This window comes from Pagrus major, chromosome 14 (genome assembly GCF_040436345.1).
Source record: "Pagrus major chromosome 14, Pma_NU_1.0".
NCBI classification, from domain to species: Eukaryota; Metazoa; Chordata; class Actinopteri; order Spariformes; family Sparidae; genus Pagrus; species Pagrus major.
The window spans coordinates 9,928,753-9,955,509 of NC_133228.1; the positions used below are offsets into that span (position 1 = coordinate 9,928,753).

A 26,757-nucleotide genomic window follows, 5' to 3' on the forward strand; every position below is an offset into this window, starting at 1 on the left:
TAAAACTAATCTATGATTGATGGTGGTGCCTCTCTCTCAGGCTGTAATTTTTCAGAATGTCAGAGCACATCGGCGAGAACGACTAATCTGTACTTTCATCATCCCCAAAGTAAAAATCAATGAGACAGTGAAAAGGGAGAAAGACGAGTCAGGGAGGTTGAGAAAAGCCAGAGTGCAAATAAATGACATGTTGTACTCCAAGTGATTCTCACCCTTTACGACCTATTCGAAAGCCAACAGCAGGTTTATCTACAGCAGCTCAAAATGTCCAATCAACATTTGTGTAATCATCCCAGTTTGATTCTATTAAAGTCTCTCCTGTGGGCCGGCCACACACTGCTTCATGTGAGAAAGGTTTCACTACAAAGTAAAGACGACCACTTGAAATTACCACAAGCAACAGAGCCGTCTATGTCAGATCCCTCTAATCAAATCTGACTGTTTCGTCTTTGTTTGTCTTTGTCGACCTGTAATTTAATTTCATCTGAGAGCGCCGGCCTCAGACCTGAAAGTAGCTGATCATTTGAACAATATGAAAGGAAAGTGTCCTCAAGGCTTAACAAGGCATTACATGTATCTGCTGCTCAGCTGTGAAGCATCAGTTAGAGTACAGTGTTGAATTTAGAACCAGTTTGATTTATTTACTTCATGTTCATGTTTTACTCTGTTCATAGGAATGTGTAGCTTTGCCTTACAGCGCCCCCTAGTGGTTGATCTGTTGAGTAAGACAAGTCACACACCTGTGTACAACAGTTAATAACCAAAACTCTCCTCATTATGTGCAGAACATATACAGACAAATCCCTTTATTTACTGTTTCTATATACAAAAGGTAAACCAATAAACATCATTAATACACAATGAATGTATAGTTAATTAGTTAATAATTATATCACTGTTAAGAAACAATGAAACGCTTTATATACACACAGATCTTAATAGCAGCTAAATAAATGTTTTTTTTAAGGATTTCATTGTTTCTTAATGGTGAGATGACTAAAATAACGATACACTAAAGTTAATCAACTATTAATGTATGATTTAGCAATGATTATTATCATAAAGTGTTACCAAAAGTAATCCTGCAGACAGCGGTAGAAAGTAACTAAGTGGATTTACTCAAGTGATGCATTTAAGTACGTAACAAAACATAATATAACGAAACATGAAAGTGGATACAATGACCTCCACAAACTGTTGTTTAGGTTTTAAAGCATCAGCATCGGTGCTTTACAAGCGATTGAAAAAAACACGGGATATTAAGAAAACAAAAACGGTTGAGAGACATAAAATGAATTGTCAGAATAATAAAAGATAAAAACAAGCAATAAAAATACTCTTTGAAAGGGAACATTCTGCCGAACAAGTACTTTAATACTTAAAATACATTTCGCTGTTAATGCTTTTGTGCTTTTACTGAAATGGATCCCTGAATGTAAGGCTCTTACTTGTAACAGAGTATATTAATAGAAAAGTATTGACACTCTACCTAAGTGAAAGATACGAGTACTTCTTCCATCACTGCCTACAGAGCAAATTAAACTAGTACAGCACCCCTAAAAATAAATACTGTTGTGATGTGAACACATTTGATCATCTGTTGGTATAAAACCAACATAATTGGTCTGTCGATGCAAATCTCATACTCTATCTTGTGTTAGATGATTTTATTTTGCTCTTCGTGTTCTTGTTGTACATATATTTGGTCTCAAAACAAACTTGACGTGAGACTTTATTTTTGCATGAATCATTTTATTCAAAGGTACACACAAGATTTTTGACAGCGGAGGAGCAGTAAACAGCTGGATGGACATTAAGTTTGTCACATAAGAGAAACAAAGACACTCTTGCAGACTGACACAAGGGGAAGGGACTTACTTGTGATGAATAAAGTCTGCAAATGGTGAATTATGGTTTGTTTAAAACTTAAATGAACTTCAACTCAACCTGCAATGGGAGTGAGATTAACTTTGTGATTCGATTGTATGCATCTACACACAGACACATCAGGCACAATGAAAATAAACAACAGAGGGGGGAAACATACAGTAGGCAGGATTACATCAATCATCTTTTACAATAAAAACACAATGAGCACAAAATACACTTAATGAAAAACAAAGACATTATTTCTGAATCACATCCAGTCGATCTTTATGGCTTGGTCGAAGTAAAAAACAACAACATGTATATCTTTAATTTAGTCCCATGATTCTAAACTTGTCTGTGGTTCAAGTTGTTACAAAAACATTCCATACCATAAAAATTGTGAACATTTACAATATGGCTGTCATTTTTGGTCTCTTTAAATCATATTTACAGCTCATGTCAACAGTTGTTTCACAGACGATCCGTTCACTGAACTGCGTACAGTATTTACATTGAAAGTACAAAACAGCTGGCCGTAGAAAAAAACTCAAACACAAAGCTCTGTCAACCTGCAGAAAATGTCAGAATACACAATTATTTTTCCACCCTGGAACAGGAATAACACTTCCACAAAAAAAGGTTTATCTACAGTAGAAACAACTTATATACAATCAATTTTAATCAAAACAGACCATTACCAATGATTTACAACAATGATGCCACCAATCTATTGTCTAAGCCAAAAACTGTAAGAATTTTTACAAAATTAATTGTATTTGTGGTTCACAGTAACTTTACGAGCCCCGTGTACTGCAGAACTCAACCCTAAAAACCTTCAACATCAACATTAAAGGTGCAGTGTGTAGGATTCAGAAGGAACTATTTGCAGAAGTGGAATATAATATTCAGAATTATATTTTTCTTATTTTCTGATCAGCTGAAATGTTTCACCGCCATGTTTCTACAGTAGCCCAGGATGGACAACCCAAACTCAAGAGAAGGCCTTTGGCATTTTTAGCAGCCACTGTTGCCTCTCGTGCAGAACTGGAGGGTTAGGTGAGGGGTATTCAGTTGGTTGCGATCTGCGACCTCACCACTAGAAGCCACTAAATCCTACACACTGGACGTCTAAAGGGATCATTTGCAGAATATGGCCAGAATTCAAAGGTAGCTCCAAAAACATAGGGGATAGAATATCACCAGAGTAATCGACACCTTCTGCGCTTTGCTAGCTATCCTTGGCTGAAGCTAGGCAACGTTAGCTAATTATGGCACATGGCACAGGAAGCTGTGCAGCCAGCGGCCCTAGAGTTTGTCTGGACCAGGACCTTGGATCACAGGGGAAGTCACAATGGGTGACAGGGGGTGAATTAAGGATTTATTTCAACCAAACCAGAGGTGATTGTAGAAAAAACAACCAAGACTGTGCTGGTGAGATTTATTGTGTTTCCCAATGAGTTAACAAGACAATTAAGCTCGTCTTAGTTCAGTAAAAGAGAGAAAGTTGAATTCAGAAGGTGTACGGTTCAATTTAATTAAGCATTACGTTTATTTTTTGTTCATTTATCACGCTAACAGCTGGCATGTATCTTTCAGCTGAAACTAGTCTCTCCTCTTGCCGGTAGGAAGTGGTATTACAAGACAGGATCCAAAAGGGCTAGCTGGTTAGCATGCTAACTTCAGTAGACATCTCTGTAACACAGTACGTAAATGTCTTTAACGTCAACACTGTTGTTTCTTCACACTCTGTTGATAATCTTAGTTCATTTTCTTTTATTTTAAAAATTGCTCTTTCGCTGCCACCTGTCACATCAACGCCCTGCTTTCAGTCTGGGACCTCCTGATATCAGACACTTTGTCTTTTGTTCACCACATGAACCTCTGTGTGGCTGTGCTGTCCGGCCAGTGGAAGGTCTTACTGATGAAGATGTAAAGCGTGGCGGCGTTGACCACCGTGTACAGAAGAAACTCCACAATGAGTCTGGGCAGAGAGGGGAGAGGCATGTGCAGGCGGTACATCAGGTAGGGGACGATGAAGTACCTGAACTCCAGCAGCTTCTGGGGCACGGTGGCAGCCAGGAGGCATGCCAGGAACGCCAAACTCCAGAACAGTGAGCGCGACTTGAAGGAGTCGAGAAAATTCCACCCTGCGAACACGTAGGCGGGGACGAGGAGGAAGCGCACCAGTTCGTGCCTCTGGAAGAGCCTTTTCCACACGTAGAAGGGGAAATGGCGGTTATCGGCCAGGAGGTACTTGTGGACGAAGGTGAACTTCCACACCAGGAGCAAGGAGACGCAAGTGAGGAAGAGGAAGAACAACGGCTGTTTTTTCAGAGCCTGGAGGAAGCGAAGACAACGGTAGTAACACAGCGAGACGGGGAGGGAGAAGAAGAGGGCAAAGGAGAAGAAATAGAAGAGTTGGGGGAAGTTGAGGCAGGCCTCGTGGCTCGTCCTGTCACCCACCACTATCCCATCATTCAACACTACGAACACCAGGAAACCAACACCGACCGCTGCGTAAGGCCAGGCCACCAGCAGCACCGCCTTCACGTGACTGGGTGATGTAAGGAACTCCAGCGTGAAGAGCAGCACTTTCTTAGCTCCACTGATTGACAGAGGGACCTGGGACGGAGGAGACTTCTCATCCCTCTTCTTCGTATGCTCCACCTTCCAGGCCTCGTCCATTTTGGCGGCGACTAACGTGCCCGCGCAGAAGGCCACCCAGATGATGTTGGTCTGGCGGAAGAGCACTGAGCAGACGCCGAGGAACGCGGAGGCCTTGTGGCAGCCGTAGAGCGTCATGAGGTAGGTGAAGAGGATGAAGAAAGTAGATCCGGCATCAGTGTAGTAGAGGAAGTTGAAGAAGTAGAGCACAGGGAAGGTGGACAGAGAGAGCGCTGAGAGGACTCGGCGTGAGGTTGTTCGTGTCTGGAAGAGAGAAAACGTGATATCAGAAGACAGGAAACTGACAAACCAAATCACGCGTGATCGTCTCCAGCATCTGGAAATACCTTCTCCCTGAGGTGCAGCTTGCAGACGAGCAGATAGAGCAGGTAAAGGTTGCCGCAGTTGAAGAGCAGGTTGATGAAGCGCAGCATGGCCGTGGAGCACACCACCGCGCCTGTCAGGTCAGCGAGCCACACCACGGGCTTGATGACTCCCACAGAGACAAGGTAGAGGCCTGGGAGAGTGGTGATCATTGGATCCCACTGTGCGAGAATCAAAACCATGTTAAAGGGGCACCGAACCAATTTAACACAGAGAAAAGTTAACTTGTCTTGATTTAAAAAAAAAAAAAAAAAAAAAAAAAAAAAAACTCTGAGCAAGCCTGTGAACGGCCACAGGGGTCTCCTCCTGTGAGCAAACAGCGGCTCTCTGGTCCTTGTTGGGGTGACGGTGGCCTACTGGAAAATTTAAACATATCACCCAATCCTCTCACTCAGCTCGTGGAAATAGATGTATAATATATTCTGTGTTTACGGAGGAACTTTCCAAAGTCTAATAAATTAACCCTGATGATGTCATGGTGATGTCATCACAGTTATCACCGCTCATACCTGAAGAAAGTCTGCATCACTAACTGGGGGCGTTCAACATTTGAGTTTGACTTTCAGTCATGGGTCTAACAAAAACACTTCCAAGGTGCATCATGGGAAATTAAGAAGAATGGAGCTTGACCCACACTAGCAATTAAAATTCAGTATTGTAGCCTGTTAGCCTCCCGATGTAATGAAAGTGGAACACTCAAACGCTGGAGGGACCTTAAAATGTAGTTACGACACACTCTGATACTTCCGCAAAGGAAGGTTTTAGCGCATGTTCTGCAAATTGCGTATACTTCATATTACATGTACCAGTACTGCCAGTGTTTCATGCCATACCTGGGATTAAACATAAAACATGCTATGCTTGACATGAAAATACAACATACAAACAACGTGAGCAGTAATAGTCAGAATCTTTGAATAAAATAAAAAATAACCGATGATAATGACCCTTTAATCTCTTCCCTTGATAAAGCTAGCTGACATGAATACTACAATACTTTTAGGCTCATAAACCTCCATTAAAGCCATTCTATATGTCCGACCCTGAGATTAAAGGGTCAACAAGCTGCTGCATCATTTTAAATGACAAAAGCTCCGCTGTTAGCTAACCTTAATCCGCCAAACAACAATGAGACACTCGCTTTCATGGCTACCCGGACTAACAACTCCCATTTTTACCTCGTTGAATTTCCCACTGCAGTATTTCTGAGTCTGTGGGATATGAAACACCTCGTCCATGTACGGCTCCCTTTGCTCCCGAGTGACTCTGGAGAACAGCAGGCAAGATATCAAAAAGTTGGTGCTGCAGAGAGCAGTGAAGATGTAGCCCTCAAATTTCTCCATGTTTGATGATGAAATCCGATGTAAAAGTGAAATCAGTTCAAAGCTAGCCTCGATAATGTCGTGAGAACCGCATAACGGTGAGATCCGCGTATTAAAACCACTGTAAAAATCTCAATTCCGAGTGAAACTGATTGAACTCTGTGCAGTTTCGATAAGCGGAAGAGTTTTTAATTTTGACAGCTGGCGGTCCGCTCCAGAAACATGCCCGGTACGAAAACCCTTGTACTTTTATGAGTTCCTGGGTTGTACTAAATTGTTTATCACGGTAATTCTATCAAATAGCTATCATCATAATTATACATATGACAATTCGTTAAATACTAATGCTTTAAGGTGCCATTTTCTTGCTTTGTTGGAACAGTGTCCCCAAAAAGGAACTTTACTTCTGAGCGGTGTCACCGTGTTATGGTTCCCCTGGTGTGGACGTTCACGTGAAGCGCGGTTAATAGTGATTTCTTAATTGTTCGTGAAACAATTGTCCAGCATGCATTTAACTCATGAGCTAGAGCTTTTCCCCGACCAAAAGGTGACACAAATGCTTTTCAAGGAGGTGAAAAACGCCGCAGAGCTGAGACAGAGCGCGGTGGAGGGTAAAATAAATGGTGCCTTGATCAACCCGACGATGGTGAGACATTTTAATTCAGCCTTAGTGACGTTTTATCAGAGTTTATCCAAATAAGGGGCATGCTTATGTATATATTTTTAGCTATCGTATATTTTATACCCAATGGAAAGTAAATGGTGTCAGAGAAACTGGAAGTTTGAGACTTTGTTTTCATTTCCAGCTGGTGAATCCTTTCCAAGTGCTGGTAGCTGCCAACAAGGCTGTTCACCTACAGAAAACTGGGAAAATGAAGACAAGAAGTTTATATTCAGAAATAATCTTCAACCTGTCACCTAATAATAATGTGAGTACCCTAAATCTAACTTCCCTTTCTTCATGTCATTGTCCATGTCTTGGTCTGAAATGCTTATTTTTGTTTATGCTGGTGTTATTATTTGTTCCTTTCAGCCTTTGGTCTCTCAACTTATGCCATTTCCTACTACTTAGCTTGTGAAAATAGATGACCCTGATGATGTCATAGTGATGACCCATACCATGGTGGTTCCTTGAACTATACCCGGAACTAAAACTTAGTATAACTCGTCCTCTGCTGCTTTAATTTTGACAACTCTTTATTAAACTCTATCTCGTCAGCCTCCTAATGTGATAAAAGTGATATACTGTAACAATGGAGGGGTCCTTTAAATTTTGTTATGAAACACACTCATACTTTACATCATCAAACTCAGAGCAGAAATTAATTGTATGTGTATGACCTCTCTTCCCTGATACAGATCTCCGAGGCGTTTAAAAGGTTTGGGATCTCTGACGGCGACAACTCCGTCATGGTGGTCCTGGTTCACAATGAAGATGAGTCCCAGCTCCTGTCAGACATTACAGCCAGGGTGAAGGGACGGCAGGTTCCAGTCGAAGACATTTCCTCGCTGTCTGACCAGGCAAAGATCAAAAAGGTTCTTTTTTTCTCTTTCATTTCATTGGACTCATTCTATATAATTGCATAGACTCACAAGAGCATATATGTGTATTTTGCGTTACAACTGATGTAGTGAAATCTAGGCCATGTGCAACTATACTGTATTTACTTCATTACCTGAATGGGTGGCCATAGGCTGTTGACCTTTCATGAGCTATTTTTGTTTATCTTCTTCCTTTTTTGTCTCTGTTTCAGCTGTATAAAGTCACTCCCCAGGAGGAGAAGTGTGGGACTCTGCTTGATGCAGTTGTATGCAGGATGGCCACCAAGGACGTCATATAGCTACAACAGGAAAAAGGACCAGACTTGGACTTTTATAAAAGAAATAGTTGCCTTTTTTCTACGAGATGTGGAGTTTTCTGCTGTTGTGCTAATGTTAATCCACCATATTGTGAAATCCCCAAACTACTGACATTGTCTTTTGTGCACTCCAAGCTCAAATCAAAGTTAACTACAGAAAAAGTCACATTCTAAGTCGCAAAGCTCATTTTTCATATATGTTTTTTCTCCTGCTTGAATTTTTTATGATAGTTGGACTTGGACATTTGTGGAACATGTTTGACAGGCAGTTGGGGAAGTCCTATTACTTTATTTTGCATCGACTTGAGTTCCTGCAGCAACTTTAAATGCCTCTCAGTCTTTCCTGTGAAGCTTTTTGGTGACATTTATTTTTGCCCCTTAACATTGAAGGTGGGCTCTGAGCTTTTTGTCAGCAGGGGACAGTGACGTAAAGCTGCTCTCATGCCAGCAGTTGGTGAATAAAGATTTCAAAGTGCTCTGGGCCAAATATCAGATAGATCTCAAGAGGATTAAAAGCATCTACAAACACTGACGTGAAAGATTCAGAGTCAAGACAAATTTCAGTCGAACCCTGTCAGACTAAAAAGACAAAAATATTAAATGTACTGGTTTTCTAAAACATTTCAGCTTCGTTCTTTTAAATCACCTTTAATGGCTTTGTTCATCAAAATCAGAAGACCTGAATGTGTTTTCATCTTCACAGCATGTTAACTAGAGACAAGAGACAACATGTACAATACATGAAGAAAAGGAGAGACGTATTGGCAGAGACAAATAAGAAAAGTCACATTATTGTACAGTAGTGTATATTTTTCAGTCTGGGAAGTTGGCGAGCTCATCTTTTCCGATGTTCCCTCCACTGAGGATGCACACCACGTTCTTGTCCTCCAGGTCGGGTATCTTGTTGTTCACAATGGCAGCGAAGGCAGCAGAGCCTGACGGCTCCACCACGAGTCCAGACCTGTAGAGGGTAGACACCGCTGCCTTGATCTCCTCGTCGTTTATAAGGACGATCCCCTCCACGTAGCGCTGACACAACTCGAAAGGCAGTTTGCCTGAGGCGTAAAGGAGAGCGATCAATTATGTCACTGAATTTTGCCAGAGAAAATAAATTCTCTGATGTTTTACCAGAAAAACTACACTGCCAAACAAGAGTGTAATTCAAAGCAATGGAGCTGCAGAAACAGCTTGAATCATACCTGCAAAAGGTGGTGCGAGTCCTGAGGCGATGCTCTTTGTGTCCATGCCCACCGGCTTCTTCTCAATGAAACTTCTGTACATGGTGCAGGCTGAGTCCAAACAGAAACGCACACTCACAACAAGTTCACTGAGCTGATGGGATGTGTGGTGGATCTTCATGTTAAGTTTTGTTAGTTTTACCTCCTTCTGGTTCCACACCGTAGATTCTGGTCTTATCGCAGCCCGACAGTTTGATGGCAGCAGCGACACCAGCCAGCAGCCCCCCTCCACCGCAGCACACAACCACCACATCGGGATCGGGCACCACCTCCAGCACCTCCATACCTAGACTGAACACACACAGTGCTCAGCTTAAATAAAGTTAAGCCCTGAATCGGCCTGTGTCTTCTACCTGACACGTTATCACTTTGTTCTAAAAAATGGAATTTTGAAATCATCCAGAATCCACCATCAGCCCTCAGTGCACCTGGCGTGTCCTGCTATCAAATCCAAGTCATCATAGGAGTGCAGGAAGGTCATGTCGTCCTCCTGAACACAGCGGTTCACCACATTCATCAGACAGGTGGTGGGAACACGCTCCACCTCCACCCCAAAACTCTGAGGATGAGAACAACACTTTAATTACCAAATATATCCACAGATAAACAGATTTGAATGTACCTGTGTCCTCTGACCTGTATGAGGATCGATCTGGACACCGGGGCAGTTTCAGGCATCACCACCTTCCCCTTCGTCCCGTAGTGTTTTGAGGCGTACGCAAAAGACTTCCCATAGTTCCCAGCAGACATGGTGACAAAATGTCCACCCTTCGCTCTCCTGGCAAACTGATTGGCCACTCCTCTGATCTTAAACGACCCTGTCAATTAAATGTAACACAACTATTAAGCTGGAGAACTGCAAGGTGGGGTCCTGTGATGTGAATGAAATTCCTCGTACCCGTTCTCTGCATGTTCTCCAGTTTGATGTGGATGTTGCAGCGGATGTCGAGAGGGAGGGTTGTCTGGCACCAGGGGATCATGGGAGTGTTGATGACACCGAGGGGGCTGCCTCTCACCGTCTCCCTGGCTTCCCTCAGCAGATCCAGGGTGACGGCGTCTACAGACACCTCACCCATCTGTGTCAGGAACAAGTTTAATATCAGGAATACATGTGTATTGTGTAGCCACCATTTTAAGCGGATTAAAAATATGCATTTCATACATTAATGCTCTATATCAGAGCTACCCAAATTGAGGCAGCAGAGGCAGCGGATGGGAGTGTTATATATATATATATATGTTTATGCTAACATAACTGAATAACAAGCTGTTCTCAGAGGAAAATAAGGTCCCCAGAACACTGTTTGAAGCTAGAAAGGTGGCAGGGTCTGCCAAATATAAACAAAGTAAAACAGTATGAAAATGTGTTGTCCTTTGAGGTTAGTTTGTAATATTTTTTACAATATATGGAAAAGGGCAGTAATTGGTACATTTATCAATATATATATATAATATATCATTCAGTGTATTCCATTATTCATTGCAAATACATTATTAAATATATATTTCAGTTGACACTGATTTCAAACTTAAGCCTGTCAACTCTTCATGACAGTGTAATATGTAACTGCAGGTGGAAATATTGTCTTAAAACTTTTTGGTTGACACAAATAATAATAAAACTAGACTGTTAATATACTAAATATAGGTACATATATGAAAAACATAATTCCGTTGCATAAAGGTTTTTTTAAAATTATTATTTAGAGGATTTAAAATCTGCCATGAACCCCACTCGTAGTGACATTCATCTTGAGTTCAAATTATAAAATTGCATGGCATATAGTTACAACATCAGCTAGCTATTATTTAAAAATATATAATAACAAGACTTGAGCAGGTCTGCTGATACTGGACATGTGAGCAGTCCCCGCACCTCAGATTTAAGAAGAAAAGCTCAAAAACGTCGAATTACAAAACCAACTTTTAACAAAAGAGTCGTTAAGTTAACCAAAAAGTTATGTTTCGCACATTACGCATATTTCCCACTAACCTTATTATCTGTTTGTTTTCTTCAGTTACTCTAAAGACTGACAGCCCCGCGATGTTTACAGTGTTACATTTTTTGCGCCTCCCAGCAGAATATTAGTTCCAGTTTGAAACGTGTTTCCAGTCGGACTTTTATATGAAACGGACCGCAAACATGGCTGCCCCTGCAAGTGGCAATGGAGTACAATGAGTACAATTAGCTAACTTTTCTTAGTCGTATAAGAAAAATAATACTAATAGATAGAAATATTATTTAAAAACATGGGTTTTATTCGGCACGTCGTGTGCGCCATGTCAGGCGGCGTCGACAGCTCCGTCGCAGCGCTGTTACTGAAGAGACGAGGTGAGAACAACCTGTCAAATCTGACAGATACACACAGAAACACACCTGGACTGACCTGACGCTAATGAATGTTTAGCTAACTCGCTAACATGTTCCGCTTCTGTTGCTAAATCTGCTACCATAACCACACCTTCGCCTTATTTTTCTCTCTTTCCAATGTGAAGGTTACAACGTCACAGGGGTTTTTATGAAGAATTGGGACCTGCTGGATGAGACAGGGGTGTGTACCACAGAGAAAGACTGTGAGGACGCCTACAGAGTGTGTCAGAGCCTGGACATCCCCTTCCATCAAGTGTCTTATGTCAAAGAGTACTGGAACGAAGTTTTTAGGTATTTATGGCTGCTGTGCATTAATCATAAATACATTTTTTAATTTCAAATGTTTTCTAACGTGAATGTCACATCTGTCTTTTGCCTCTGTCAGTAACCTACTGAAGGAATATGAGAAGGGCCGGACACCAAACCCTGATATACTATGCAACAAGCTCATTAAATTCAACCATTTCCACAAGTATGCTCTCAACACTCTGGGTATGTCATCATAATGTGGTCATACACTCACATAAACTAATTCTAAGCTGATTAATATTGGTTTAACTGGAGCACAACACAAATGTCTTAATAAGTGAGACTTGTAATTAGTCGTTCTGTTGTTGACTAAGGTGCTGATGCCATGGCGACAGGCCACTACGCCAGGACATCACAGGAAGACGAAGAGGTTTTCCAACAGACGCACACAGCTCCGCCTACCACACTCTTCAGAGATCGATTTGAAATCAGAAATCGTAAGAGTTTGACTCTTTTAAGCCCAAATTTGCGACCCCAATAATAATAATAATAATAACCCATGCTACTATTGGAACTGAAGGTGCACCACAAACTGTCTTACTCATCATTTTTCTCGTCTTTCTGTCCAGCGGTGAGGATGTACAAAGGAGCAGACCTCCTCAAAGACCAAACCTTCTTCCTGAGTCAGATCCCCCAGGATGCCTTGCGACAAACCATGTTCCCACTGGCCGGACTCACCAAAGACTTTGTCAAAAAGATTGCCGCTGAGGCCGGGTTTCACCATGTGCTGAAGAAGAAAGAGGTAGTCACACACACACACACACGGACATGCACATTAAAGAGAGACATTTCATTCATGTTTATGTGACATCAGGAGAGCATAGATAGTGAGTGTATTTATTCACATATCCTAACAGTAAGCTGTGGTAATGTTTTCCAGAGCATGGGCATCTGCTTCATTGGAGAGAGACACTTCGAAGACTTTATTTTGGAGGTAAGAATTCAGACTTGAAGTATTTGTTCCACATCATTTTCTTTACTTTCCCAGTGTTTATAGCTGTCATTTATTTAGAGATACATGTTTAACCTATATGGGTTCTTCTGTTTCCAGTATCTGGAACCTAAACCAGGGAACTTTGTCTCCATTGAGGATGGATCTGTGAGGGGAACACACAAAGGTAAGTTTCTCTGATGATGTTCCTTTTATTACATTCTCATACAGACAGACTGTAATGGCTCTCAATATGTTATATGTGAAAATTAAAACTAACTTACATTACTATTTTTGGCTTCATTGTCCACTCCATCCTCATTAGTTTCCTCCAAACAAATGACACTTGAGACAACTCGTGGTGTACTTCCTGCCCATTCTCTACATTTCTCTGTGTGTGTCTGTCCATCCAGGCTGGTTCACTCTGACGCTGGGTCAGAGGGCGAGGATAGGAGGGCAGAGAGACGCCTGGTTTGTGGTGGACAAAGACATCACTACCGGAGACGTGTTTGTGGTGAGAAAGTCTGTCTCTGTTGTTAAAGTTGAAGCATCTTTCTTATCTTATGTCTTATCTGGAAGTATTAATGTCCTTATTTATAGTTTACAGTTGGTAGTTATTTCTTACGAGGCTGCCTCAAACCTTAAAATGAATGTTTTTTGTTTTTGTTTTGTTTTTTTCTTACATATTTGTGTGAGCCATTGTACATTGTGTTGTCCTTTTCTTATCCCCAAGTACTATTTAATGCTGCATTAATGAAATAACATGAAAAATAACATGTGTAATAGCCATACATCTCAGCACAAGAAGGACCACGTCGTGGTGTTTTCTGTTGTTTCTCCCTCAAAGAGTTTACTCAATAACTTTTAGGACTAACATTGAATTTACTCATCTTTTTATTGTAGTTAAGCATGTAACACGCTTTTTGAAACTCGACCTATTTGTGCGGTTACTTTATTCCTTAAATTCTCTCTGATCAGGCTCCATCTACCAATCACCCGTCTCTTTTCCGTGACACGGTGCGGACCGACCGTTTCCACTGGGTAACAATTGACCCGCCTCCTGAACTTGCCAGGACCCAGATGATGGAGTGTCATTTTCGCTTCATCCATCAGATGCCGCTCAGTGAGTTCAAATTCATCAGTGCCTGACTGATGAATGAGAAGAAGTGAAATGCAGCGAGTACAATGTTTACCGAAATTAAGAAAATACCACTTTTTCTGTGTGTTCCAGTTCCCTGTACGGTGACACTGAACATGGACGGCTCTGTGTGGATCTCACTCTCCCAGCCAGTCAGAGCTCTGACACCTGGACAGGTAACAGCTAACACTCTACAACAACCCATATTTTAACTGCATTGGCCTGTTCTGTTACACATAATGAGTATTTGTATGTCCTTTTCTTCCCATTCCTCCCATTCCTCCCCCAGTTTGCTGTACTCTACAAAGGAGATGAGTGTCTGGGTAGTGGGAAGATTATCCAACTGGGGCCTAGTGAATACACACTCCAGCAAGGAAGGGAACGACTGCTAGCAGCCGCTCAGCACAAAGAGCAGCAGACGCCTGAACCAACGAGCTGAGACGACGTAGAAACAAGCTCTGTCCGGTACAATAGGTAGAGCACTCTGTGTTGTCTGTTCCCTGATCTGGAGGCCATATTGGAGGTTGATTATTTTTTAAACCTCTACATATCAATAGCGCAGATGACACGAGGACAAAAGGGTTCATTTCAGTGCTGTTTTTATGATCGATTAGCTGCTCAGTAAAACCATCAGCATCTAAACCAAAGTGTGTTTTAAAGTGGAGACTGATAATTAAATGGTTCACAGTACGGTAAGTAACAGTAACATAATATGGAAAAGGTTTTCTGACTGTTCACTTTTCAGGAACAGTCTGCTTTTTTCTGCTTGTAATATACACGGTTTGCCAGTGAACACTCATGATGACATAATTTTATTAAGGCAGAAACATCAGAAAAGATAATCATGTACTTAATCTGGTGCATGTTTTTAAGAAGGGCTGGATGTCTTTGTTTTGTCATGTCAGAGAACAAATCAAGCTCACCTTTTCTGAAAAAAGTATTCAGCTATAAAATGTGTCAGCAAATAGGAAACAATCCACAAACTCAAACTTATATTTGGCGAGTTTTTGTACTCGTACAGTGAGTCAGTACTCAGTGCTGTGACCTGTGGTCTGGAACAAAGGCTGGTAGTCTGAGCCCTTTATTGTTGTTTACTGTAATAGTAGGAAAACTGTCACTGACCCAGGGAGACTGAGGCATACAGTAAGAGGTCCTGGTGGGATTTGACTCCAAGCTAGCAGAGGGAACTACTCATGTCCACCTGAGATGGAATGACACAATCATTTTACTCTCTTGACTGTGAATGAAAGGGACTCTCATATTCTCTTGTTTATTCAGTATAAAAACGTGTCATTTACTGCAGCTTTTCCTGTCATCTATACGGATGCTTAAATTGACTGTCACTCATGTTCACCTTCCTCTGTGCCAACTGCAGACCTACAGTACTCTGGTAATCGATGTTAATCTGTGACTGTACTTGGTTCTTTGAAGCATCGTCACAGAAGTTTTTTTTGTTTGTGCTTTGACAACTTAAATTAATACTTTTGTACTGTGTTATTTTTTAGCTTTCTCCACTAAGGAGGAATAAAGTTCAGAAGCCATTTGATGGTGAACATTATTGGGGAAACAGTTTCCTTAAGCCAAGTTAGCGACTGCAACTTAATATGATGCAAAAAAAAACGAATAAAGGGTTATTTGTTATTTTACACATTTTGAGACAGTTTGCCAGTCGGTTTAATCAACAGTTAAATTGTTAGACTTGTTATTGCTCAGCTGTTTTATACTTCCACATATGTTGTTTTAAAAAATCCTGTAGGAAAACTTGAAGTGCCTTTTCTTTTCAGATGGGATTGATGTTGGTTGTGGAACATGAGTTCTTCCTGATGTACAAACTGTAAATACATGAACATTTATAAAAGAGTGAACAAACCTAATAAATGATGTGTTGACTTGTTTGTCATTGGTCTATAGACCTAAATAGAGTTGAGTAGAGCAAAAACTTTAATATCCCTGTGGGGAAATGTAGCTTTACAGACAGAATACAAACACAAATACATACGAATAAATCTCTGCCCTGATGAAAGTCAAAGGATGTTGAGGGTCCAAAACAAAAGTCTTTACGCTCGAGATGGCCCTCACTTCATACGTGTGCTGTCATGAAAGATAACACCAATAATCACCTGTTTGCCAAACCAGCAAATCATAGTAAAATAAGGGCAGAGTCAATAAAAGCACCCTGTCTAGAGTCACTTTGTCTGTTTTGCATTAGTTGTTGTACAGTTATTGATCCACACGGGGGCGCTATTACACAAGTTTAACCTGCAGGATGAACCTGTTACTCTCCATTCAGCATTTTTTTTGCACAAACACTACACTATTTTAATAAATCCTAATGACTGCTAAATAACCTTTGAGCCTAGTTATACAAATGTAACTTCATCATATTGCTTGTTTCCCTCGAAGAAATTGCATTTTTGGTCATTTTTGAAAGTTTCCAGTTGGGCACGAGACAGGTTATCTCGTTATCTTGTGTTCTAAAAGAACAAACTGTCTTTGTTTTCACGGCTGAATAAACTGAATAAAAACAAACTGACCTTAAAGAGGCAACACAATGTGTTGTTTATATGTGGCGGACCCTGCCACCTTTTCTAACTTCAAAAGTTAGTTTACCTCAGAGAACAGCTTGTCTAATAATTTAAAAACATATTTATGAGTTTGCATTATTACCTCATTAATATTGTAAATATTAAAATTCTGAGTTACAAAACTACACAGTGCCCCTTTAAGCTTATTTAGAAGAAGCCATACTTGTTTTGTTTTAGAGAGATAACATGTTATCCTAAAATGATTACTATGTAATGACCATTTACCAATCCAACCATGAACAGAAGTAATAATCAACTGATAATCTTGTCTATAATAAGTTTATAGCTGGCTGGAAACATTCAATGATGCTGCATTTAGATCAGCTGTCCAGCTTTATTACATTAACACATGACTAGTGGCTGATTTAAGTTGTGTGACTCCAGATCTGAACACCAGTTTCTAAAAATTGAGCACTTGTGGCTTTAATTTAACTTCCTTCAGTGTCTATTTTTACTGCTCCATCCCTGCCTACAACTACTACAACAACAAACACAAGTTGCGGAGGGAGTAGTGATACTGTAGACAAGACATCAGGAATTCTCCCCAGCTCTCACCTTATTGTAATAACAATGCAATTGCGCGCATTGGTCAGAGCCACTTCCTAAATCTCCATGAGAAAAAAAAGAGCCCCCCTGTGAAAGCGTCCCAGAGGGGGAACACAGCAGGTTTATGGTAATAAGCCTCTGAGGAGAAGGAGGAGGAGGAGGAGGAGGAGGAGGAGGAGAGCCACGGAGCCATTTTGTGCTCATTTTAAACTCAGTGTGGTTTAACGCAGCCGCTGCGCGCCGTGGACACACCGACACTATGGATACCGAGCGCCTTTTCCCACGTTAAAACTTCACGATGAGGGATAAAAGTAAAACGCGGTGCTGGGAGAAGGAGAGTTAATGCTTTTCTGGAGGAGTTTCGGTGAAGTTGACTGGGATTTGGCAGGTTTTAACAGCATGGATCTATCGATGTGTTGGATTTGGGTCTGTGTCCTGTTCGGCGTGCCGCTCGCGGGATGTTTGGAGATGCACCTTTCGGAGACTTTACAGCCCGGGACCGTTTTGGCAAACCTGTCCCTCGGCCCTGGTTGGACTTATAAACTTGACAGGACTTTATCCGCTAAATCCATCCAAAGCTTTTTCCAAGTTGAGAGGCACGATGGAGTTATCCGTCTGAACCGCAAAGTTCAGTGTGCGCACACACCGAGGAACCCAGCGCCTGTTTACTTCAGAACAGGTTCCTCAACATCTGGGGACGTTGTTCTGACACAGTTTAATGTGTTTGTGCACGGCCAGGACTGCTTTATTAAATACAGGAGAAAGAAGGCGTCAGGTAAGCCGGACATTCACATTAAACACCTTTCAAAACTGGAGGCAACTTCCTGCTTACCCGCAGGTGAGCTGCTTTTGAATGTAACAGAACTTTTGCCTGCCTTTACGCGGAGCACCACCTTCTTGGACAGCGTGTGTGTCGGAGAAGAGTTGATCGCAGTGTTCAGAAGTGGGGATTTGTTCCTGGCCAGTGACTTGTGTGTTGAGCGCGGAGGAGAGCCCGAGGTGAGTCTGCAGTGCGCGCTGCAGAGCTCTCCAGGCGGCAGGCTCTCCGTGCAGCTCAGCCTGACGCTTGTAAAAGTGGCCAAACATCACAGATCCCTCTCAGAAACACAGAGAAAGTCTGGTAAGCTGATCCGCAGGGGTAAGCGACAGGTGAACTCGTCTCCCCAGTTCCAGCTCCCCAACTATCAGGTGTCTGTGCCCGAGAATGAGCCTGCGGGCACGCGGGTTATCACCCTGAAAGCCACTGACCCGGATGATGGAGAGGCAGGGAGGCTGGAGTACAGCATGGAGGCTTTGTTTGACAGCAGGTCCAATGACTTCTTCGACATCGACACTCAGACGGGAAGCATCACGACCGTCCAGTCACTAGACAGAGAAGTCAAAGACACACATGTTTTTAAAGTCACTGTTTCTGACAACGGCTCCCCCAGAAGAGCTGCCACCTCTTACCTCACTGTCACTGTGAGTGACACTAACGACCACAGCCCTGTGTTTGAGCAAACTGAATACCGTGTGAGCATCCGGGAGAATGTAGAAGTGGGGTTTGAAGTGATGACAATCCGGGCCACAGATGGAGACGCTCCCTCCAACGCCAACATGATTTATAAGATTGTGAACGGTGATGGAGTTAACTCTGTGTTCGAAATCGACCCCCGGAACGGCCTGGTGAGGATCAGAGAGCGTCCTGACAGGGAGACCCGGGCCAAGTACCAGCTGATTGTTGAGGCCAACGACCAGGGCAAAGACCCGGGTCCCCGCAGTGCCACCGCCACGGTCCACATCTCTGTGGAGGACGAGAATGACAACTACCCACAGTTCAGTGAAAAGAGGTACGTTGTGCAGGTTCCAGAGAACGTGGCGGTCAACACCAAGGTCATCCAGGTGGAAGCTACAGACAGAGATGAGGGCAACAACGCCAAAGTTCACTACAGCATCATCAGTGGAAATGTTAAAGGACAGTTCTACATTCACTCCCCCACCGGTGTGATAGACGTCATCAATCCTCTGGACTACGAGATGATTCGGGAGTACAATTTGCGGATTAAAGCTCAGGATGGCGGCAGGCCTCCTTTGATAAACGGCACAGGGATGGTGGTGGTGCAAGTGGTGGACGTGAACGACAATTCCCCCATGTTTGTCAGCACACCTTTCCAGGCTACTGTGTTGGAAAATGTTGCAATCGGTTACTCTGTGATCCACATTCAAGCAATTGATGGTGATTCAGGAGAAAACGCCCGTTTGGAGTACCGTTTAACCGACACCACGCCTGGTTTTCCCTTCAGCATCAACAACAGCACAGGCTGGATTACAGTGAGTGAGGAGCTCGACAGGGAGACCACTGACTTCTACACCTTCGGCGTGGAGGCGAGAGATAACGGGGTACCTGTGATGTCCTCCTCAGCCAGCGTCAGCATCACGGTGCTTGACGTGAATGACAACGTGCCTACATTTACAGAGAAGATCTACTCGCTGAAGATCAATGAAGATGCCGTTGTCGGGACCAGTGTACTGACAATGACGGCCGTGGACAGGGACGTTAACAGTGTGGTGACCTATCAGATCTCCAGTGGCAACACCAGGAACCGATTTGCCATCACGAGCCAGAGCGGCGGCGGTCTGATCACCTTAGCCCTCCCTTTGGACTACAAGCAGGAGCGCCAGTACGTCCTGACAGTCACCGCCAGTGATGGAACACGCTATGACACTGCTCAGGTGTTCATCAATGTAACGGACGCCAACACACACCGGCCCGTCTTCCAAAGTGCCAACTATCAGGTGATGCTCAGTGAAGAAAAACCAGTGGGCTCCACTGTGGTGGTGATCAGCGCGTCGGATGAGGATACAGGAGAAAATGCTCGCATCACATACGTGATGGAGGATAATGTTCCTCAGTTTAAAATCGACCCGGATTCTGGTGCCATCACCACACAAATGGAGATTGATTATGAAGACCAAGCCTCCTACACTTTAGCCATCATTGCCAGAGACAATGGCATTCCTCAGAAATCTGATACCACCTACGTGGAGATAATCATCCTGGACGCCAATGATAATGCTCCTCAGTTTCTCCGGGATATGTACCAGGGGACTGTATTTGAAGATGCACCTGTCTACACTAGCGTTCTCCAGATCTCTGCCTCAGATAGGGATTCTGGCACTAACGGCAGGGTGAGCTACACATTTCAGGGTGGCGATGACGGAGAGGGGGACTTCATCATAGAGACTTACTCTGGTATCATCAGAACAGCTCGCAAACTGGACCGCGAGAATGTACCTGTTTACAATCTCAAGGCCTTTGCTGTCGATAGGGGGGTTCCGCCACTGAAAGCAGCTGTTCCCATTCACGTGGTGGTCCAAGATATAAATGACAATGCGCCAGTGTTTGAGAAGGATGAGCTGTTCATTGACGTGGAGGAGAACAGCTCAGTGGGGTCCGTCGTGGCCCGGATCACCGCCACCGACCCCGATGAGGGCACCAACGCTCAGATCATGTACCAGATTGTGGAAGGGAATATTCCAGAGGTTTTCCAGCTTGACATTTTTAACGGTGACCTCACTGCCCTCACAGACCTGGATTATGAGACTAGAACAGAGTATGTGATTGTGGTCCAGGCCACCTCAGCACCACTGGTGAGTCGGGCCACTGTGCACATCCGCCTCGTAGACATAAACGACAACATGCCGGTGCTGCAGAACTTTGAGATCATTTTCAACAACTACATCACCAACAAGTCCAACAGTTTTCCATCAGGAATAATAGGAAAGGTACCAGCTCATGACCCGGATGTGTCGGATAAGCTACGGTACAAGTTTGAATCTGGGAATGAGCTCAGTCTGCTGCTGCTGAACGAGGACACTGGGGATCTGAGGCTGAGCAGGGACCTGGACAATGACAGGCCCCTGGAAGCACCCATGACCATTTCAGTCACAGGTAAGAAAATCTTCAAAAAATAGTCCTTTCATCTTTTCACGCTGTTTTTCTTTGTGGAAATTCTCACTTTTCATGACAGTTACATGTGTCAGTACATGCACACGAGGTGAAAAATGCGTGAAAGACAGAGATTTGAGTCACGAGGGGCAATGTATCCTCACACTGCTGAGTCAGTGCAGAGTTTTCTGATGAAGAGAGACTGAGCAGGTTTGCACCGTAGTGTTGACTGTATGTTCGGGAGGTGTTTGCTGCAGGCTCTATGCAGGATCCGGTTGTGCTGCTTTTATGCCATTCGGGTGATAAATGTATTGTGTGTAAGTGGTTGGTTGGGGTAATAAAAGGGTGCTATTAGAAGGGCACCCGCACAACCAAAGCTGCTTTGTTGTTGCAGATATGTGGGTTTCTGTCACAAGTAGGAACACACACATGCACAGAGTGCAGGCACATGCACACACATGATTTCCTCAGAGCATATACAGTCTAGACTGCACTCTTTGAAGTGCAGCGGCTGAAGGTTTTCTGCCTTCTGTAGGTGATCGAACATCTTGTGGCAAGATGTCTCACAGGATCTCACCAGAGTGTCTTTGCATAGTTTTTACAAGTTCTTTTCCACAAGTTCACACTTGAACTGCTTCGAGTTTGAATGAAAGAGAAGTTTCAGATCCAAGGCTTTGTTTTTTTGGGAGTAAACTGTCGTAGGAACAAAACACAGGTTCAGATCTCAATGCTTGAGCGTTCATATTACAAGGTCACGCACAAAGAATTTGCGTTAAGTTTCTTTTTTTTTTTTTTCCACGACAGAAGCAGACTTTGTTCTTTCAAGTTAAAGATTAGACAAAAGCAAACACTTGGACATTCACACCTAAATTGGCAGGGTAACGGCTACACTGGAGGGAGGCACACACACACACACACACATGCAAACACACACACACTCTGCAAGAAAGCGCTGTGACATTAATCAGGCAGTTGGACAGGCAGGATAAATCTAATACCCCGACAGAGTAACTACCCTGTCACCTATTGACAGCTGGTTGCTCAACCTTCTCTCTTTCTTTCTTTTTCTCTTTTTTCTCTCTTTCTTATTCTTCTCTCCCTCTCCCTCTCCCTCTCTCTCTGTTGGTTGATCTCCTGAAGCACATTAAGCCTTGAAATGGGCAAACAGCCCAACACAGCTAGCTTTTTTTCAGCTCGCCCTCGCTCTGTGTCACCCTATCATCTCTCCGAGCTATGAAATGCCGGCATATCACACATACTGAGGGAATATTAATGAGCTGCTATGAACCAGGCTGCACCGGGGCAAGACCACATTCCCAGTCCATCAATCTAATCATATCCGTGGTTATGTGAAGTTTAAGCTCTGGTGCGTAAATGCTCCTAACTTTTTTGCATGCAAGCTTTGATCAGTTCATTTCGGGGGCACTTCTTCCTCTGTTGACATTGATAGGATAATAAATTAGTTCTTTAGCTGGACTTTAACTTGTAACGTCACTAGTTAATGTTACACGCTGTGGTTCATCAGCTTCCCCCAGATGTGTCTCCTCTTATTCTTTACAGTCTTTTTGCTGAAGGACTTGTGCCTCGTCTTTGTCTCGGACCAAAGACAGACCGTCCTTTTCTAAGTGCTTTATTGCCGTTATAGACGACCTGCAGAGCATCTGAGGAGGCAGCGACTGACCACAATAGTTAACAGCCGTCATTCATCGCCGCCGCATTCATGTTTGTCGATAACAGCTGACAGCTCTTGCGGTATCCCTGACAACGGTGACCTCATGATGGTCCCAAAGGGGACTGGACCTCACTTTATTAGTTGTAGTCATGTGCACACACACTAATATAAGTAAGCACGTGTTCATGCAAAATTAAACAGATGAACAAACTCCAACCCCTTCCTTCTTAGAGGTCCACACTGGTGTCAAGTGTTAGGTAACCACTGCCGCTGATGTCTTGACCTTTCGACCCCGGGCTCTTGGGAGAGGAAGGCCTGAGGGGAGTGGTGAGCTAATAAGGCACAAGACACAAGACTCCAATTGTGTCTCGCTTGAATTCAATCTTTCTCCGATTCTGGTTTCACATATTCTCTTTTGGAGGATCATGATTCTCATTAATTCCTGCATTATGAAGCTACCTCTCTATTAGGGTTCGTTCGAGTCGACTGCAATTAACCTCAGATCTATTTCATTTATGCATGTCAGTTTCGGTCTGAGGATCCTAACGGCTAATTTCCTTGATGTTTAGACCAGTTCGACTGCTCTATTAGTAAGAAAACACAGTTTGAGTTTGTTTTTCTCTGACCCCAATCAAGGCTAACAGCTCATTATTCCCGCTCACATCAGTGTTGACGTCCTCTGTCCATGATCGATGTGATTGAGCTGAGTGCATTAGCTCTGTCTTGCCTGTTTAACCCTGATTATTATGCCTGATCAATCGAACAAAGGACTGTTGATATATTACAGTAGGTATTGATCTGTCTCTGCTGTAGAGGACCCACAACAACATAGAGATGAAGATGTGCCATCTGTCACAAAGAGAGACACATGTTCTTCCTCACTTCCTCCCAATCAAGGCTCCTCTTTAAACCTGTGATAGAGGTGTACAGGTGCTTTTACAGCGGCGAACAGAAGGCCTGAGAGTGTTTCTTCAGCCCTCTGCTGAAACACAAGAATGCCCTGATAACTCTCCTGAGATACACTCGCTTAACACACTCTGCTAGCCACAACACTGCTCCGTCTGTCCTCGCTCTCTCTCCTTCTGTGCTTGTGTGTGTGTGTGACCGTTGCTCTGTGGTGATGGCTGAGGGCGAGGTGTTGTCATTGTAAGAGCTCTCATCCTAGCTTGTCAAATTTCACTTTGGGGTTTCCACTCTGTTTTCTAAAAGATGTGTATCTGTCAGTTTCTGACTGTCACAAAGGCTGAGTCGTACAGTATTTCAGCGTAATGCACCTTTATCCTTGCTTTCTTTGCTGAGCCTCAGTGTCTACTGACTGGCCTGTGATTTTTTACAAATCAAAGCATGCCCGCAGTGGTTCACTGGAAACATTTCAATCACAGTTTCACCAATTTGTTACCCTAGTTAGTACATAATAAGACTCTCAGCTGGTTTATTTCCAGAACTGACAGTCAGACCGACCATCTTAAGCCAAGATTTGCCAGCATTTGGCTGCCTTGTGTTGTTAAAGTGCCTCGGCTGTCAGCAATCAAGGTAATTAGTCATTTCCTAAAGTAGCATGAAAAGGAATGCTTGATTTGTATCGCACGTGATTAGGCTTCTGCCTGTTGGGAAAGACAGAAATTGAAATTGATCTCAAGGAACCAATCTGAGCCGACTCGGTTCACGGCTTCTGACCAAGCATTCATCGTCAAAGTGATGTCTTGGTAGCGAAAGAGGAACAATATGTGACATGTGTGCCTCCTCCATTCATTCTGGGGCACTATTTTGTGCGATGTGTCTCGCACGGATGGCACTAGTCGGCCCTTGTTGGCGACCGACTAAGCATTTAGAAATGAAAATGAAATGAAACATTGTGTTTATCTTCTGTCCTGAGTTTTCTGTGTTCCCTCTTTGAATGACAGATACAAACTCTTGCCTCCTTGTTGTATGGAGAGGTATCTCCCCTCGTCTTCCGTAGTCTCTGTGGTGTGTTCGAGTGCAGCTTTTTGGCCAAGACACAGGTGACGCAAGGCGACGCAACAATTGACTTTCATCGCCGCTAGTTCTTTGATGCCGGTTTGTGGTGTCTGGGCAGGAAGGGCATTGATCGGTCATGTTACTGTCACTATTTCTGGCCTATTCGTCCATGTAGCCACCACTCTTCTATTGCTTCCTGGTATGCAAAAGACGTTACCTAATGTGCACTGGATTTTTTTTTTCTTCTTCTACCTGTTAGGGGTTAAAGTTTAAGCTTGCACAGACTAGCTATAGGTGGAGTTGTGTGATATCATTCACTGATGCAGCATAGCAAATGTTACTTAAACGATTAGAAATGATTGATGCTAAATCGTCTTTTTCCACCCTGGCTCTGATCTTTTTCCTTACCTTGTGTGAGCGGGACGGCATGCAGCTACACGCACCCACACACACACAACACACACCCGCCTCCCCCCCTCTTCTCCCTGTCCTCCCTCGCCTTTCCCCCATGGGGCTTTTGCTGAGCTTCCATGCCTTTGCTTTGGCTCTTAATCCCGTTGGAGGAGTTGCATAGCTCAGCTTTTTAACATTTCTGTTCTCGTCCGCCCGCCCCTTCTAACACACACTTTCTCTTTCTTTCTCCAGCTCCTCTCTCAATATACATAATTAGATTTCTGCTGTGACACAAGAACTTTTTAGCTTTGTGCTTATTTTATCAGATCAAATCCAATCTGCGGATGAACTCGCTGAACTTCCATAAACGGGCCGCTTTAAAACATTCCTGTGAAAACCACCACTTCATCATTTATAAGGAAAGAAATCTAAGATGTCCTTTTATTACAAGGCACAATTAGACTTGTGCAACACGCTGTAGACTACAGGGCGTGATCTGGATTAATTTTGTGGCTTTTCATTCTTGTGCGAAGAGGAAGAAATCTTCCTCTGTTCTGTCGTCCTTGGCATTCTTTTGGTTTCAAATCATTATTTGGCCGTGAAATATTGCATCACAGAGGAGACGGGAACGCATATTGGGAAAGACAAATCACTCCTCGTGTGAGTCAAGGGACAAACATCTTCCTGTCAGGCTTCTGTTCCCGTCTTCCCGTATTTTTCCAGGCCGTGCGTCTGACAGGAGAAATGCGACTCCTCTCTTGAGTACAGGTGTGTCAGCGATGCACAGACAGCGCTGACCTCTCACCTCTGAGATCAAAGCAGGACATGGGGTTTTAAACACACACTCAGTGGTGAGAAGTGACCCCGTACTTGTCTACACATGACTTCTGACCTCTCGACATGATGGATGGGGGAGACGGAGGGAGCCCAAGGAATAACCTGCGTAGCATAGAGATGTCAGTACCAGCTTTATTAAAAAAGGCTGCTGGTATCAGATGAGTAACCTCACTACCAAGCAAACGGAGTCTGAAGTCTGCATAGATGGAGCCTGTGTGCTTCAGTCCTGTCTGCAGCAGCTCATATGTTTTCCTGCAGTATGTGTTTGAGATATGCTGCCATTCCCAGGCTTGGCACTCTCAGTAACTGATATTAGGAGATCCCATTCATTCCTAAGATATCTCACACTCCTGGCTTTAATCTCTGCCCCTCACCACAATCCTCCCTCCTCCTCCTCCTATCTCACTGTTCTTTCCTCTCACCTTCAGTGTTATTGTCTTCTCTCGTGTCTTCCTTTGTCTCACTGTGCTTTTCTTAAGAGTGCACCCGTTGCGTGACCATGTGCCTGAAGAGTGCTGCCTCTCCTGGCACGTGGCTGACGAGGCTAAATTTGTCTCGAGTGGTCATAGAAACTTTTTAGATTACTGTCCTTCCGGGTTTCTCTATCTGTCTGCATGCCTGACTGCCTCCATCTGCCTCTCTTGTCAGTCTGCCTGTCCAGAGTTGTGGTATACTGGTTTCACAGGTATACACCAGTATGAAAGTTGATGATTATCACACCATTTACGTTTGCTTCTCTATAGTATTGAATT

The 26,757-nt window shown here is 43.3% G+C and overlaps 5 protein-coding genes across 5 annotated transcripts in view; 3 read left to right on the forward strand and 2 right to left on the reverse strand.

The window, feature by feature from the left end:
* Positions 1-1,744: 1,744 nt before the first annotated feature.
* alg10 (ALG10 alpha-1,2-mannosyltransferase) lies at positions 1,745-6,452 on the reverse strand. Its single transcript, XM_073481043.1, has 3 exons — positions 6,096-6,452; positions 4,881-5,078; positions 1,745-4,797 (listed from the first exon to the last, which is right to left on the reverse strand). Exons 1-3 carry the CDS (start codon positions 6,258-6,260, stop codon positions 3,736-3,738), a joined length of 1,425 nt encoding a protein of 474 aa, XP_073337144.1. The 5' UTR covers positions 6,261-6,452; the 3' UTR covers positions 1,745-3,735.
* A 239-nt stretch (positions 6,453-6,691) lies between these two features.
* On the forward strand, positions 6,692-8,719 carry tprkb (Tp53rk binding protein). Its single transcript, XM_073481196.1, has 4 exons — positions 6,692-6,885; positions 7,046-7,168; positions 7,599-7,775; positions 7,994-8,719. The coding sequence occupies exons 1-4, from the start codon at positions 6,745-6,747 to the stop codon at positions 8,078-8,080; spliced, it is 528 nt and encodes a 175-aa protein (XP_073337297.1). The 5' UTR covers positions 6,692-6,744; the 3' UTR covers positions 8,081-8,719.
* Positions 8,720-8,730: 11 nt separating this feature from the next.
* Positions 8,731-11,403, reverse strand: srr (serine racemase). The gene is made up of 7 exons (XM_073481195.1): positions 11,330-11,403; positions 10,235-10,412; positions 9,973-10,154; positions 9,765-9,895; positions 9,479-9,627; positions 9,298-9,387; positions 8,731-9,153 (listed from the first exon to the last, which is right to left on the reverse strand). The coding sequence occupies exons 2-7, from the start codon at positions 10,410-10,412 to the stop codon at positions 8,912-8,914; spliced, it is 972 nt and encodes a 323-aa protein (XP_073337296.1). The 5' UTR covers positions 11,330-11,403; the 3' UTR covers positions 8,731-8,911.
* A 116-nt stretch (positions 11,404-11,519) lies between these two features.
* On the forward strand, positions 11,520-15,957 carry trmu (tRNA 5-methylaminomethyl-2-thiouridylate methyltransferase). The gene is made up of 11 exons (XM_073480632.1): positions 11,520-11,668; positions 11,833-11,998; positions 12,093-12,199; positions 12,331-12,453; positions 12,586-12,758; positions 12,897-12,950; positions 13,068-13,134; positions 13,361-13,461; positions 13,926-14,070; positions 14,179-14,261; positions 14,375-15,957. The coding sequence occupies exons 1-11, from the start codon at positions 11,587-11,589 to the stop codon at positions 14,522-14,524; spliced, it is 1,251 nt and encodes a 416-aa protein (XP_073336733.1). The 5' UTR covers positions 11,520-11,586; the 3' UTR covers positions 14,525-15,957.
* Positions 15,958-17,496: 1,539 nt separating this feature from the next.
* celsr1a (cadherin EGF LAG seven-pass G-type receptor 1a) overlaps positions 17,497-26,757 on the forward strand; it is an 88,196-nt gene continuing 78,935 nt past the window's right edge. Inside the window, exon 1 of the mRNA XM_073480878.1 lies at positions 17,497-21,147. Within this exon, the coding sequence (XP_073336979.1) occupies positions 17,559-21,147 (3,589 nt within the window). The 5' untranslated portion in view covers positions 17,497-17,558. The remainder of the gene's footprint in view (positions 21,148-26,757) is intronic.